Consider the following 16,240-nt stretch of genomic DNA (forward strand, 5'->3'; position numbering starts at 1 on the left):
CTCTCTCTCACTCATGAATAAATAAATAAAATCTTAAAAAAAAAAAAAAAGATTAAATATCTTGTCTAGGATTTTCTCTTAAGAAACAAATATCCAAACAATGTAAAGTTTTGGTTTTGTAACATAGTATACATTATAGGCCTTTCCTCCTAAAGAATTTCAATAACCATAAACTGAGCCAGACATCAATACTCGACAAAATCTGTCAGCGTGTTCCTCTTTTCCCACCTAGTGAAACACGCACACACACAGATAATCCTAATCCTTTTCCATAATCACTTGTCACTATTACTGAACCCTGATAAAATGAATGAATCCTTTTTTTTTTTTTTTAATGAATGAATCCTGATACTATAATTCAAGTTGATCATTCTGGACTTGCAGACAAGCCAATATGAAAACTTAATGTTTTGGTAAACTCTTGCCTCCGGTTCCATCTACCATTGTATTCCTATCTTAAAGTTCAATAAGCATTGTAATTACTGAGGTCAAAAGAATTTAAAGTGAGCAGGGTGATGCCAAAGGAGAAAAGACAAGGTACATCCTGAGCTTGAAGTCTGAAGACAGATCTGTGCTGCAGTCATCACTGCTGGTTCTCTATTTTACTTTCTTTTAGGGCAAATATTCAGAAGTTGATTGCAACAACAGACTTCTCCTCCAGAGACCTTCTTTCCAATTCATTACTGTCAGTGTAATTTACCACTCAGACCCACTGAGACAGCAACCTCAGGAGGATGGCCTCCTCAATCCACCCTTCTCATAACAATATAACTGGAAAGGCACGGTAAGCCAGAATGACTCCATATCACATGAAAGGTACAAAACTGATACTGCTGTCTTCACTTTTGAAACAGCTTACGCATTAAGTGGCTGAGTTAAAATTCAACTTTCTTATGAAATCTGCCAGTGTACAAAAAAACCTGAGTTGGTTAACAGTCTTTCTTGTATTTCAAGACATACTCATGTTGCTAACATATATTGCCACAAATCATTCCACTGAAATGATTTACAAACTCAGTGGAACTTTTAAGTCAATATAAGGTAAGAGTATTTTATGCATCAAATTTTGTTTTCCTAAAATTAGGATATAGAGGTTGTATTACCATTTAAAATGTATGAAAATACAAGGTACAGAACTTTCCTTAATTCTTAAGGCCCAAGAACTGGCGTGTAATTGACATTCTGATGCTGCTGACTTGCTCTTCCAGCATCTTCCTCAACTATCCACAACATCCTGAGTTTTTGTTTTCCTTGTTATATTACTTTGAAAGAACTCGTGCTAGCTTGGTTACCTAGTCAAGTGGAGGACAGCAAAGTGACCAAAATGTACCACTGTCCACTGGCTGTAGATCAACATATGCTCTATAGGTGGAAGGTTCTCAATTAGTTCTAGAAGTAGAGACACTAGAAATACTAATAAGAACATATACACACTGAGTCAGATATGGACTGAACTCCCCACCCACAGGCATGGATTCCTACAAACAGGTGCTGTGTCTTTTCAGCTTACGGTATGCTACACTATCACTACCATTGCTACTTTGGACATTCTGAAAAAAAAGGAAATGCAAAAGATTTAAAAAGTCATCTCCCAAGAAAGAGGGAAGTATAAATATGATTTATAAGCTACCAAAAAGTGATCAATCACAAGGTATATATTTCTTTACATTTAAAATAAATATGGATACGGGAATTCATTTTTCTGAGCAGATCCAACTCGTAATAATTTTGTTGCTCTCTCCAGGAACAAATGTTAGGTATGTAACTACAGTGCAAAATCATGTATCAAATAGGTTTTGACTAAAATCCAACCATAATAAATGGTATGAGCAAGTACTTTAATTTCCTCACAGATTTTCTCAGAGCTGTCAAAGACCTGTTTACTTCATCTCTTTCCACTGGAATTTTAATTCATTTTATTTGGGCTTTTAGCTCAGTCCTTCTCCTTGCCCACCATTGATTAATATTCCTTTAAAACAAAATATATTGATGCAACATATTAAAAGAAAAACATAAAATACAAAACAGCTCTATTTGTAATTCAAAAGCATTTGATACAATTTAAGTTTGGGATATGACAAATGTTTCTCAGTAAAAACCCAGGAAAAGTTAAACGTTCACCACAAGGATGCAAACGCTGTATTGTGAAGATCACATGGGCCAAAAGAGCGTGGGCACCAATGACCCCCAGGCTATTTGTGTTCATCACACTTGCTCTTGAATATGGCCACATCTAATCTTTTGCAACCACTTTCAAACATAAGCTACTAAGATTTTCAAATTTCTTTTTCTTACCTCCTGGTCCAGCTGTTCCTACTACAAAGTGGCAAATACTTCCTCTCAGGCTAACAATAACTACTCATTGAAACCCAGACCCCTCCGCACGCCAGGTAGGCTTCTGTGTAGGTGCCCATCTCCTGCATGGCTGTGGAAGGCACACAGTGTGTTGGGATAAGTGCTCTTCCCTTCCAATCCCTTAAATCAGAGTTCACACTTAAGAAGAAACAGCCAAGGGAACGAAATGTTGACAATCTACACCAGGAAGGTGAAAGTAGAACCTGCTAAAGTAATGGATAAAGTTACAAGTTACAAGTAATCATGAGATGGCTTATTTCTGTTCAAAATGCCTTATATGGTGTTCTCATCTTTATTTATAGCTGGTCTGTCCCCCAAATTTGTATTTCACTGGTGGTTATACAAAAATTAGTTGGCATTTATGAAGCACAGACTTAATGATAGGGCAAAGAATCCAGAAATATGGATGTCCAAATTAAATGAACCTGGGCTTCAAAAAAAAAAAATGGATCAACTGTGGATACTGACATTATTCTAAAAATTCAAAAAAGAATAAACGATGTCTAAACTGCCCCCTCTGCCTCTTTCCCCAAAGTTAATAAATGTAATAATAAACATAAAAATTACTCTTCTAGTAGAACCAGTTAGGTCCTAAGGCTAATTCTAGGATAACAAATGTCAATCAACAGATCTTTTAATGGAACTAGAATCTCACACAGTTAAATGTTGTTTAAAACAAGTGGGCCTATGCTTACAAGCATGCTCATTCAAGGGAAGTTTAAGTGAATCTTATTTATAACAAACTGAATACTATTCATCACTTTTATAAATTAAACCTCTATGTAGGAGAATATGACAAAGAGGAAAAATCCCAAGCAGTACTACTTCACCTAAGCTGTGTGTGATCCCAAAAGGCATTTAGCCAGGGCCTCTGGTGCGTGGTTTTACAGGAAGCAACACTCAAAACTGTCAGCAGTTACGTTCCATATTCCTAAGCTTCCATAAAAAGGCTCAAAAGAATGAAGTATTTTTTAAAAACTACACTTTTGCTCAGATAATTAAAACATCTTCTTAACTGGACCAATCAAACTAGGATTAAGGAAATCAACCTGCTGGGAGGACCATCTCAATTCAAAAATACTTGAGACTATGCCTGGTGGTGCTCTCCCCCAATACAATTAACTGAGAGCCCTCCAGAGCAGTTTACCTGCACGTTAACAGATTTCAGCAGGTTAGATTTTAACAAACATACAAGATAGCAGACTAGGCGTCAAACCACATTTAAAGTTACAGGACTAAAAATATTTCAAAACATTTAAAATGAATTTTTTCTTATTTTAAATGAAGACTGAGAAAATTTCCCAGAAATCGGAGGTTTTTTTTCCTTTGTGAAATAATTTTTAGGAACAAAAGTATAACACCTTCATAACTTTGACCTTAGAAGGCAAATTTTTAAAGGCATCCCACAAATGCATTTCTCATATTGAGGTTAAAATATTGGCCCAGGTTGTTGCAGTTTTTCTTCTCCTGTCAAGGGCTGACCTTGGTGTTCTACAACTGAGTAATAAAATCCATTAACTCAATCCAAAATAGACAATAATAAGCAAAAAGCCCGAATGCTTTCTTACATCTAAGAAATACAGAAAAGAAACAGTGCAAAAGGAGTCTAAATCAAGGATTACATAGCAAATGTACACGAAGGTGTTAACACAGGACAAGTACATTCAGTCACCTGCTGGAGCAAAATTACTGGACCAAAAGCACTCTGTCAACAGAGAAGGACTGATGGTAATAGACATGGACTGTTCACCTAACATAAAGGTAGGAACTGCACCCCACCCCACCCCAACCCACACTATACTTAGACATCCTTTTCCTTCTAGACAGATAGCATTTAAGATACAGACATTCTTGAGAAATTCCTATGAACACACAGGTCACCGACTGCTGCTCTGGGTAACAATCTAACACAAGTTTATCAGCCCAGACAGCCTCAGATCTGCGCCCATCTTCACTTCTGACCTGTATCTTTTGAACTATACCTGCAATCTTTATGGCTACAGGATCCTCTGAAACTGGAACAAGCCCTTCTTTGACTTCAATCTGCTTTTCAGAGACCAGGGGAGATGTGGCAGGAGGGGAATACTTAGTTTCCACAGAAGCCACAGGTGAAGAGGAAGAGGGCTTAGAATCGTGAAAAAGGCTGGCCCATGACTTAGGCTGGCTGGTGGGAGCAGTGCCCGCCACAGAGGCCGGGGTGTCGGCAGCAGGGGAAGCGCTCTCGGCCTTAGCTGGGTCCGAGTCCGTGCTCTCCACAGTGTGCAACTCGACTCCGTTGGCAGCTGAGCCCTCACCGGAGGATTCAAGTATTTGTCCGTTAGCAACTCCAAGGTTTTCAGTAGTATGAGTTCCCATGTAAGGCTGAGCCACAGCTGTCCTCAACAGGCTGTCCCTGCCAGCCTCCGTAGAGAGGCAGGACTGTTCCAAGTCAGCCCTGTGGCAGCCCTCAGGCTGCCCTGCAGTCCTGGTATCACCATCGAGGGCTCCAGGGAAAGGCCCACCAGGCACAGCGTCACTGACGAAGTCCGTGGAATCCTGAGGGCTGCTACAAGTCCTGGGCGTCCCCGATGGGGGCACCTCACCCACTAACTCTGCATCCTCTGAGCCTACGATGTTTGGGACTGCCGAATTGGCGTGGCCATTGACCAGGGCTTCCGTGGGAATACTACCCTCACCACCATCTTTCAAGTAACTGTAATATCCTGGGGGACGTTTTTTCTTCTTTTTACGCTCCCTTTGTCCAAGACCACCTGAAACACCATCACTTTCTAAAACTTCAACCTCTGTGCTAGAACTGCCATCCAGGGCAAGGGCAGAGCCTGGGTACTGGCAGTCAACTGAGCTGTAGGTAGCTTCTTTATCTAGGTCATCAGGGGGTTTTTTGGAAGTTGTGCAACTGAGAATAAATTCAGGGGCCTGAGGATTCAATGTGCTTGAAATACTGTAGTTGGGAGTTCTCGGCAAAGTGTCATTGGGTTCAATTACTTCATTAACACCAAATTCAATTCTCTGATATTCTTGTCCTGTTTAGAAAAAAAAAATGATCAGTCAATATGCCATTAGTTACAAACACAGCTACACAAACTATAAAAGTCTCAATAATTATTTTCTTTCTGAAACTAAACCCTTAAAGTCTTCTAATTAACACAGCTAGGACAGTTCATTTCTGTGGCAAATAATTTGCCAAAAATAAACAGTAACTATAAAACCATATTTAATTTTAGAGCTAGAAAACCAGAAGACTGTATTCATTTTTCGCTCTTAGAGTGGCTAAAGGAGACTTTCAAGAGGTCAAAACATAAATGAAATAATAAAAAGCACGTCATATTCTGCCTAAAAACACCCCTCAATGAAATCTGATTTTATTGGCTTACTTTCTGACTGAAACTAGGGTATATGTATTTTGGACAATTTAAAAAGAAAATCATTACTAGTACCTTAGGCATTTAAAGCTATTACTCTATTTATGGCTTCCCTAACTAGTGATTGAGTAATGCAGAAAGTATGCATTACACCAAGAATTCCCCTCTCTATAAAGGTGTTCTTCAGAGGCACTCTCTGGAACCCTCCATCTCCTGATCTTCTCCACTGACAACCCTCCCTAAAGTCTGAAGAGGGCCTGACATAAGTGCATGTCAGTGTGCATTAATGAGTTCACAGTGGGTCAATTCCATGGGTAGTGGAAATACTTTCAAAAATACAAAGACAAGACAATTAGGACTGCAAACTCTGAAAATTCTCTTTGGAATACTTCAGTACTGGATACTGCCAACTGGCTATTGGGAGTACAGACAATCTACACATTCCACCCGTTACAAAATGTACATTTTTTTCCTAGTTCACATTTCTGAAATTTGATTAAGTTATAGAATCAGCTGCATCTTTCAACAGACGTCAAGCATCAGTGTCATCAGATATCTGATGAAACAGTTAAAATTCTGAAGCAAAGGACACATGCCTTTTTATTATCTGTAATGCATAACTGAAGATCTCCCTGAGTCTAGCACAAGAGGCTGACTTCTTTTAATGGCAAATACTTAAGAGGAAAAAAAAATTCATACTACCAAAAGAACTGTGCTCTATTACAAATAACTGAGTATTTTTCACTTTGGAAGTCTTTTAAAAAGCAGCCCCCTAGAGGGGACCATTATGTGCAAGGTAGCTGCGGAAGGGATGCCATCAGTCTCCCAATTCTTCATCTGTTTTGTGATCATACGGGGGGGGGGGGGCCGCAATAGGACACCTTCCCAACCACAAGAAGTTCCTGAAAAAGGAATACTAATGATGGCTATATCTTAAAGCACATTTTCATATAAAATCACCAATATGACTATTTGAATCCTTTGGCCTCTGAGCACTGTTTTTTTTTCTTCTTATTTTGAAGAGTCACCAAAGAGAAATGAATTTCTCTATCATTATACCTAAAAGTAAACTGTCCATTGTGCTTTCAGGCATCACCTATCTCACGATGCTTCGAGGGTGCAATGCTGCTACATGGACTACGTGGACGTACTTGAGGAAATGAATAACACTCCACATGGGGAGGCGACCTTCTGGAGACTACGGTGTGCATTGTGAAACCAAAACAGACATTAGTATGCGTTGTGGCATGCAGCTTGTACAAGATTTTAATTATTTCAATAGACACAGTGCCTCCCACATCTCAATCCTTAATCTTATCGTATCACAGAATATTGTAGAACGTGATAGGACATGGTTCCATTTCAATATGCTACAGTTATTACCAAAATATTTACCCTGTATAGAGTGTGACTGTACCACTGAAAGGCAGAGTATCCTACCCAGAACAGTTCTTCTCCACAACACGTTTCATGGACACACGTGTGCACTGCACTGCACGGCAGAGGAGTCAGCACGAAGCCCAATCTGTGTGGGCTGAAGGAGTGGTGAAAGCCTGCAAACCTGGGCTTTAAACAACACAGTCGATGTACGGGGTAAATGGGGACTCCGTGCTCAGGCCACGCAGACAGTGGGTGGTTGGGGGAAGGAAAACCAGCTCAAATAAAATAACACCATCCTTACACATCATTCTGCCAAGTGTGCTCCTTGCGGTGCCCAGAGTGCTGCATGGGCCCCATAGTTTGCAATGCTCAGGGGCCCCCAAAGACTGTGATGCCCACCATGCCTAAGAACTGCTGCTTCAGTGGCTTCCTCAGCTGATTTCTCCAATTAATAGAGTACCTAGCTATATAGTAAAGTGCTTATTACCACAGAGACTAGTAAGGCAAAGTCCCTGCCTCAGGCAGTGACATTCGCTGGTAGAAAAACACCTTGGACTAAAGCTGACAGTGCAGAGGAAGGGCAAGATAAGGCCTCAACAGCTTTACAGAAAGAATGTTTCTAGATACAGGAAGGAGTGACCAAGCTCAATTAGAAGCTACGGAGAAGTCAGGAGAAGTGGCAGGATAGCTGGGTGGGGGGGTGGGAAGAGTAGAGGCTATTTCCAGCTGTAGGATCAGACTAAAAAAAAGCAGAGGTATAAAAGGCACATGGTGATAAGGAGACCCTGCAAAGAGCTTGCTGTAGCTGCATATGCTGGGAGGTAGAACAAATCATCCTAAATCATTCATCCAGAAACATACTGAAAGTCTACACCATTCCAGATACTACAGTGCATAGTTGCTGAGCACACAGATATGGATGATTATGATCCCTGAGACCCACAGCCTAACTCAGTCTAAAGAAGGAGGCAGATTCATTACTGGACAGCGGGACAGGCATCATAAAACAAATAAATGTCATAAAAGAAATAATGTCAATCTCATGTCACAAGAGAACAGAAAAGACCCCAGAGGAACAGGGGCCGTTAAGCTGTCCTGTCACTAACAGCGTGAGCAGGTGGCAAGATCCCATGTGGTGTTTTTGTCAAATTAAAAGATAGACTTGAGAGAAGAGACAATGGAGAAAAGGAGCCAAGAAGCAGGAACTGAGCAGGGAGGACAGCCTGGAAGCAGGGGTGTGGTGTGAGGGACAAGAGCTGGTGGAGCCTCCTATCTACAGCCTGGGCCCCCCGGGGGCCATGTGCTGATCAGGAAAGGAGTAACACAGAAGGGAAAAGAACGATGAAACACTTGAAAGCACTGAGTAGACATCTGCAGCATGCTTTCTATGTGCATAGTGCGTGGAGACAGAAATCTGACAGATTCAGCAAACAGCCACTCCGGAGGCTGGGCAGGGCATGTCCCCCCAGCTCCACTTCACTTTCATCCTGAGCCGCGACTAGAAGAGCTCTTTCCCTCAGTCTCCCGGATCACAGTTTCTTACAAAACTGCTAAAAATATTAGAAACTAGTGCTCTGATTTTACTGTACATAAAAAATCTAGACAGGCTCTTCAAGGTTTATGTTTAAATTATAACGAAAACCCCATTCACAGGTCTGACCATGCTAAAGAAACACGGAACTAGACCCCTGGCTCTCAGAGCAAAGGCTCCATGTTCACTTCTCCAAGGCCAGCAAGGGCCTTCGGGGAGTCAAACTGTACACTAGTCCACACAGACTGGACCTACACACTGGGAGCCCACAGCAACCGAACCATCTGCTATTACTCCAGCACACAGAATCACCACCTCTCAAGAAGCACTGTCTCCAGTAATTAGCTCTGTATCTGTGACAGAGACCAAAAAAGGAACAGACCAGGAGGTGCAAAGGTCATCTGAATTCCCAAAAGCGTTAAGTGACAAACAGGGATGTAAATGTAACCCACAGAACAGATCTGAGCCATCAGTGAGCCATGCAAAGAGTACATTCTTAGATAATCACCAGATCTGGCCCATCAGCCTCTACAACCAGACGGAAGGCCACCTAAGAACTTTTACAAAAAGCTCTGGCTATAAAGAACATATGTGGGTCACTGAGAATGATCAAGGAAAAACAGAAACAACTATTTCCTTACCTAAACCTTGAACTGCCACTCAGAAGCACAGACTATACTTTACCTCACTAATGAAAATGGTTCAGAGATGAAATATGCTATAGTTTACAACAAACACATCAAGCTGTAAGGGAATGTTTATTTGAAAGTATGAACCTGCAGGAAAACATGATTTCCAAATAGCCTGCCCACCCAGCACAGATGGCCAGAATGCACGTCAGGGAGATAAAAGAGAGAACCAACTTACCATCAGGTAGCTCATCTGTAGCTTGTGTGCCACACAGCACTGCTCCATTGTATGGGGGAAGCTGCAAAGGGAATTGGAAAACAAATTTTAATTCAATGAAATGTTAATACCCAACATGTTTTTTTCATTAAAACTCTTTATCTGTTCAACTTCTCATAATATTTTTTCTTTACCAAATAACATACACTGAGACAGTAAAATTAAATCACCTTCATTTAAGAAAAAAAAAACACCGTAGAAATGGTCTTAAATATTGTCATTAAGATCCAGAAATGAGGCAAAAAATAAATAAAAATGGATTCCAATGGACATGAAAGTCGACTATAATAAAATGCCATGACAAACCCTTCATTTCATAGGATGTTAGAGATTACCCACAGATACCACAGCCACTTGTCTTGGGCCACTAGCAAAGATGACTGCTAGTGACCATGTGGCTTTCATGCTCGCCATCCCTGCATGTCCACACAGCCAGGGCAGGTCGGGCCCAGACCCCCAGGCAGAGTCCAGAGAGCCCACAGAGAAGTCTGGGAACCACGGCTCCCTTTTTAACACAGTGTCTTAAGTAACTCAATTAATGACTGGAAACCACATTTCTTGTTTGGAAGACAGCAAAATGGCAAGTATCTGACCTCTTTGTAAAAAAATTCCAAATATTTCTTCTTTTTAGCCATCTCATAATAATAAAGAATTTGAAATGTTTCAAACGGATACATTCAGGATAAGAAAGTTAGGACGGAAGGACTAAGGTAAGTGGACTTATAGAACAAAAGAACAAGGAATGACACCCTAACACAACACCTCTCCAAGTGCACCCCCCCTTCCCCGGGATGCCCAGGGTTCCTGAATGGGCCCCAGAGAGTCTCCTGCCTGCCCCTGCCTGAGAACTGCTGTGCAAGGGTCCTCCTCAGCAGATTTCTCCAATTAACTCTGAGCACGTGGATTCAGTGATCATGGTAACCAAGCTGTCTCCACCAGGGAGTGAATGAATCTAAGGAAACAAAGGAACTGAATTGAACAGAACGCAGGCAGGGCCTGAGAGCTGCATGTACTTCCACTGGGGGGCGCCCGGTGTTCATACGGCCGACACAAGAGAAGAACCCGTTCGGGGACTACCAAGGATGACACTTGGCCTTGGACCTGCAGCACAAAGAGCAGACACTTGCACGCAGTGCTCCAGCATTTACCGCTGGCACGGATACACGGAGCAAGAAAGGTGCATCTAACAAGCAAGCAGGTTCATGTTCCCCTGCAGTCACAAAAGAAGTTTAGCAAAGTCCCAGATGCAGAATGCCTCCCCTTGTTCTAACAGTGACACAAGGGTGCCCCCTGCTGATGGAAACATATACAATTGTGAGGGACTAAGTGCTTGTTTTTTTTTTAATCATGCTACATTCACACAAAAATATATTAAGTGGTAGACGCCAGACCTGAAAACAGACTCCAGGGTAATACTGAAATTTTCTTTTTAAGATTTTCTTTATTCAGGGGATCCCTGGGTGGCTCAGTGGTTTAGCACCTGCCTTCGGCCCAGGGTGTGATCCTGAAGTCCCAGGACTGAATCCCGCATCGGGCTCCCTGCATGGAGCCTGCTTCTCTCTCTGCCTGTGTCTCTTGCGGATCACTTGCAGCTTGATCGCAGGACCCAGGATCATGACCTGAACTGAAGGCAGACGCTTCACTGACTGAGCCACTCAGGCATCCCTTGACATTTTGCTAATGTTTACAAGACTTATTCTAAGTTACTAAGGCTGGTAAGAGTCCAACTGTGGCAATTGGTGCTGGAATGAGTTCAGATATAGGCCTATATCTTAAACTTGCCCAATTTAATATGTCAGTTAGATTTCATAAAATAAAATGTTTTAAAATCTTTTGGGCACTACCAACTATTTATTCTGCTGTCTTAAAGACCCTCATGAACCTTAAATCTCTCCTCTGAAATCCCACAGATACATCAAACCACTGAGAATAATGGGCACCTGCTGCTGAACTATGCTCTCCTGGGCTTGTCATGGTTCAGTAGCACATTCAAGTGTGTATGTGTTGCCTCAAATGTTGAAATGCTGGAAGTCTGAAGAACAATGAGCATGCTGTTCATTTCTGAATACTAATGATGTGATTATGACTAGGGTTCAAATCATGCTTATTCAATAAATTACATTTTTTCCAGTTAGAGAAACTCATTTTTAAAAAAAATTTTTAAAGATTTTATTTATTTGACAGAGAGAGAGAGACAGAGCGCGCGCGAGCGTGTGCGCAGGGGGAAGGGGAGAGGCAGAGAGAGAAGCAAGCTCCTGGCTGAGCAAGGAGCATGATGATGTAGGGCTCCATCCCAGGACCCTGAGATCATGACACGAGCTGAAGGCAGACACCTAACTGACTGAGCCACCCAGGCGCCCTGAGAAATTCATTTTTAAATCATGATGGCTTATAAATTAGAGCACAGCTTTAGAAAAGACATGTTACCTTTAAATTTATACTAATATTTAGGATCCCATTACAGGAGTCAGTTGTTTGTGTCTTCAGATTCTATTAAGCTGATGGCCAATGAGTGGCAAGCTTTCAAACAGGCAAACTAAAACAGAGTCCAAAACTCAGCTGAAAGGATCAGTGCTTTAGCAGAAAGGTAGAATGTTTTTACATTTTAACACCTTCTGTTTCTCAAATTTTGTTTTATCGGTTCTTGGCCCCAAGTAGACAGCAATGTTTTATCAAGTTCCTAATAGCCAAAGAAGTATATGAAAACCAGGGTGGGGTTTTAGTTCCCTCCAAAGGCACAGCGCAGGAGCAGTGCTGATAGGGGCTGCAGTGGTTCTCAGCACAAGATAAAAGCCCCAGCCAGCAACATCGCAGTGCCAGGAAGAGAACATCACTCCCGCACCCACTAATCCAGCCACACATCACCCCATGAAACAGTCTGTCCCCCATGTGATTATATTATTAGTATATTCCAGACTCCTGAATTATAATTAAAATAGTGAGAAAGATAGCTTGGCCCAGTCATGTTAATTAGCCTGCATTTCCCTTTTGCTGGTTACTGGATTGACTAGATGTGATTTTGACAGACAACATCTGTTAATGCATACTCAAAAGCAGAAACACAGAAGATCCCCAAATAAGCCAGACTTACTAAGATTTCTGGTTATAATTCATTCTGATAAGACAGAGCCATTATTTCTGCAATTAGAAGTTTGACATAATTTTACCACCAACATCCTTATCTGCTAACATTTGTTACCCACTAGGTATTTCACCACATACTAACGATTTCCCAATATTTTTATGAGGTAAGTAGACATTCTCCATTTCCCCATTTAAGAAAGCACAATGATATGGAAGAAACTGTCCAAGACTGGTCAGCCTGCTTACATAGCAAAGGGAGGGTGGAGCCCAGCTTCTTCAGCCCTGAAATATGGTACAGTTTCCACTTTCACATCACGTGAAAACCCAAGTTTTTATTCTGACCCTTACTTGCAAACAAGCCCTCACAAACCCACATAAATGCACATACTTGAAAAAAGCTTTTGTAAAACACATGTCAGGCTTTATTGTTTTTTAAAACCGTAACTGCAAAGAGCACAGACAGTCCTATTCCTGGCAGGTGCCCCAAATCTTAGCATGATTCAAAGACAAAAAATGATTTAAAATTCAAACCATTAACAAAGTATATAGAGTAGAACCTCAGTTAATACTAATGTTTGGGAAATATGGGATCTGGTTATGTTTTGCCTAATTAACTATTATCTTTTTTGTCAGGAAACACTAAACTTAAAGTCTTATTCTATAGAATCTAAAATGCACAGATACATTTTACTGACTTAGGAAATACAATTTAGTTTCACTAAATTGTATCCTTATGTTCCTTAAAATCCTATTACCATCAATGAACACAAAGCAGACAGAGATGGCAGGGAATTGGATTTATTCATGTTCTAAAATAAAACCTGATATAAGCGTTGTCTTCTTTGATTTCTTCCCTTTTCCTAAAATGAAAGAGGAGAAACCAATAAATCTTTCTCTCATCTGTGCAGCTGAAATAACACTTTCAACATGCTGTCATTTAATCCTTCTCTATAGCTCCAGAAAGAGCTTAGAGTTCCAGAAGCCAAGGTGAAGAAGCGGGAAGGACCAGCCAAGGCCACATGCAACACTGGTCTGTGGCTCCAATTCTAAGGAGTCAGCCTCCCCTGCTGCACTTTGCCAAATAAAAGAACTCCATGCAAAAACACTTCACATGTGTGCAAACCTACCATGGATGTTTATTAAGGAATCTAAGTGGCTGGCTAGGTCTCATTAAAGTTAAGTAGTTCTACTTGACTCCTACCTACTCCCCGCCCCCCCCTTTCTCCTCTTCAATGGAATTTCAACAGTTTTTATATTTACAATATGAATATGAACAAATGTTCCCAGTAAGCTTTTATTAAACTAAAACAGACACCATTACTCACATTAAGAATGGACATAAAAGACGACCTGAATGGAGAAATACACCAAAAATGTGTTTAGGAAAACTATCATAAAGATGTTAATTCTTATATAAGTTAACCCACAATTTTAACACAATTCCAACAGAAATTTCAATAGGATTTTTTTTATGGAGCTTGACATGCTGCTCATAAATTCCTAAGGAAGAGTAAGGATGAAGGAGAATCAAATACTTCTAAATAAATATAAGAGGGTGTGTACCCTCCCAGAATATGGATTATACAGTCGCAGCAATTAAAACGAATGGTAATGATACAGAGATAAAAGGAATGACATTGGGACAACTCACTACTGCCATGGGAGAAGACGAATTACAGTCCCACTTCACATGCACAGCAAAGTCCATTTCAACTGTAGTATACGCTACAGTGAAAACAAAACCTTAAAACTTTTAGAAGAAAACCAGTATCTTTATTACCTCAGGGAAGGGAAGTATTTTTTGTTTTTTTAAAGATTTTATTCATAAAGACACAGAGAGAGAGGCAGAGACACAGGCAGAGGGAGAAGCAGGCTCCATACAGGAAGCCTGACGTGGGACTCGATCCCAGGTCTCCAGGATCACACCCCAAGCTGCAGGTGGCGCTAAACTGCTGCGACACGGGGGCTGCCCCGGAAGTATTTCTTAAAGACACTTACAAACCATGAGGAAAAAAACCCAATACATTCGACATTGGAGTTAAAAACCTACTTCCCCTGTATAACAAAACAAAACAAAACAAAACAAAACAAAACAAAACAAAACAGTGCATCATATATGAAGTTTAAAAGCCCTCATGCTAGAAAAGATACCTGTAACATGCAAAGCCAGGGATTCTTAATCCTATAAGCAATAAAAAAAGACAAGCCACTTAACAAAAAACGTGGACAAGGGATATAGGGTTAATTCACAGAAGTGGAAATCTGTGTTGTCAATAGGCACATGAAAATGATGCAGCAGTTTTTGACTGTCATCCGGGAATTATAAATTAAAACAATGAGAATCCATTCATACCCATCAGATTAACAAAAATTTTAAGTATGCCTATACTAAGAATAAGCAAGAATTTTTTCTTTAAATGAGATGGTAAGAATGCTCATGCACTGCTGATGGGGATCCATCCAGACTGCTAAACTACTTCGAAAGCAGATCAGCAGTCTCCAGTAAAAGTACAGCCAATTACTCATTGCAGACTGACCTATTCCATTCCTAGGACCTGTATCCTGGAGAAACCCCACCAAGAAGCATGAGGGGACATGTAAAATATGTTTACTGCAACATTTTTGTAACAATGTAAGAACAGAAGACCTAAATGGTCCTCAAAAGGAAAAAGGTTAGTGAGCTGTGAGAGCTGTTGAATCTATGGTAATTAGCAATTAAAATTAAAAAAAAAAATCCAGCAGATATAAATATAAAGAATATGTTAGTTTAAAATAAACAAACCTCAAAATGATGAATATACAGTTGACCCTTGTACAACATGGGTTTGAACTGTGCAGGTCCACTTTACAGGCAGATTATTTTCTACAAATACAGTACAGTACTATAAATGTATTTTCCTTATTTTCCTAACATTTTCTTTTCTCTAGCTTATTTTATTCTAAGAATAAATACGTAATACTTATAACACAAAATGTGTTAATTATTAATGTTAGCATGAAGGTTTCTGTTCATCAGTAGGCTATGAGTAGTTAAGTTTTGGGGGAATCACAAGGTATACACAGATTTTCAAATCAACTAGGGCTGGTGCTCCTAACCCCTGTGTTGTTCAAGAGTCAACTGCAGTATGACACCACTTACCATTTAAACCACATAAATCAATAAGATATTACTATCTGTTGATACCCATGTATGTAGTAAAAGCTGAAAATCAGAGTAAACAATACCAATTCAGCAGAGCTGTTACTTCTGGCGGAGGGGAGGGGGTACAGGGAGGCTTCAACTGTATCTGTGTTTTGCTATTTGTAAGTATTAATGTTATTAATATCAGTAAAATCTGGCTGGTGGGTTTGGGCATTTCTCCTACTAGTCTCTGTCCTTTTCTGTACATTGGATTTATCAAAAGAGCATAAATTTAAAAATCAAAACTAAAACATAACCATTAATTAGACTTACATATATAGTCAAGAAAATGTTTGGTCTTACCTCAACTGAAGAGCGAGGAGTCACAAAGAACTGATTGAATTCATCAGGGCTAAAATCTCCAAAAATATACTGGAAAAGAGAAAACAGGCCCTGATCACATAAAATATACAACTTACACACTTTCAGAAAAAACGCTAC

General features: G+C 40.3%; 1 protein-coding gene across 1 annotated transcript in view; it reads right to left on the reverse strand.

The window, feature by feature from the left end:
- Positions 1–16,240, reverse strand: part of USP10 (ubiquitin specific peptidase 10) — a 71,926-nt gene that overhangs the window by 21,943 nt on the left and 33,743 nt on the right. The window contains exons 2-4 of the mRNA XM_026004924.2: positions 16,103–16,171; positions 9,496–9,556; positions 4,338–5,378 (exon numbers count right to left, since the gene is read on the reverse strand). Of these exons, the coding sequence (XP_025860709.1) occupies positions 4,338–5,378; positions 9,496–9,556; positions 16,103–16,171 (1,171 nt within the window). The remainder of the gene's footprint in view (positions 1–4,337; positions 5,379–9,495; positions 9,557–16,102; positions 16,172–16,240) is intronic.

This window comes from Vulpes vulpes, chromosome 12, assembly GCF_048418805.1.
Source record: "Vulpes vulpes isolate BD-2025 chromosome 12, VulVul3, whole genome shotgun sequence".
Lineage (NCBI taxonomy): Eukaryota > Metazoa > Chordata > Mammalia > Carnivora > Canidae > Vulpes > Vulpes vulpes.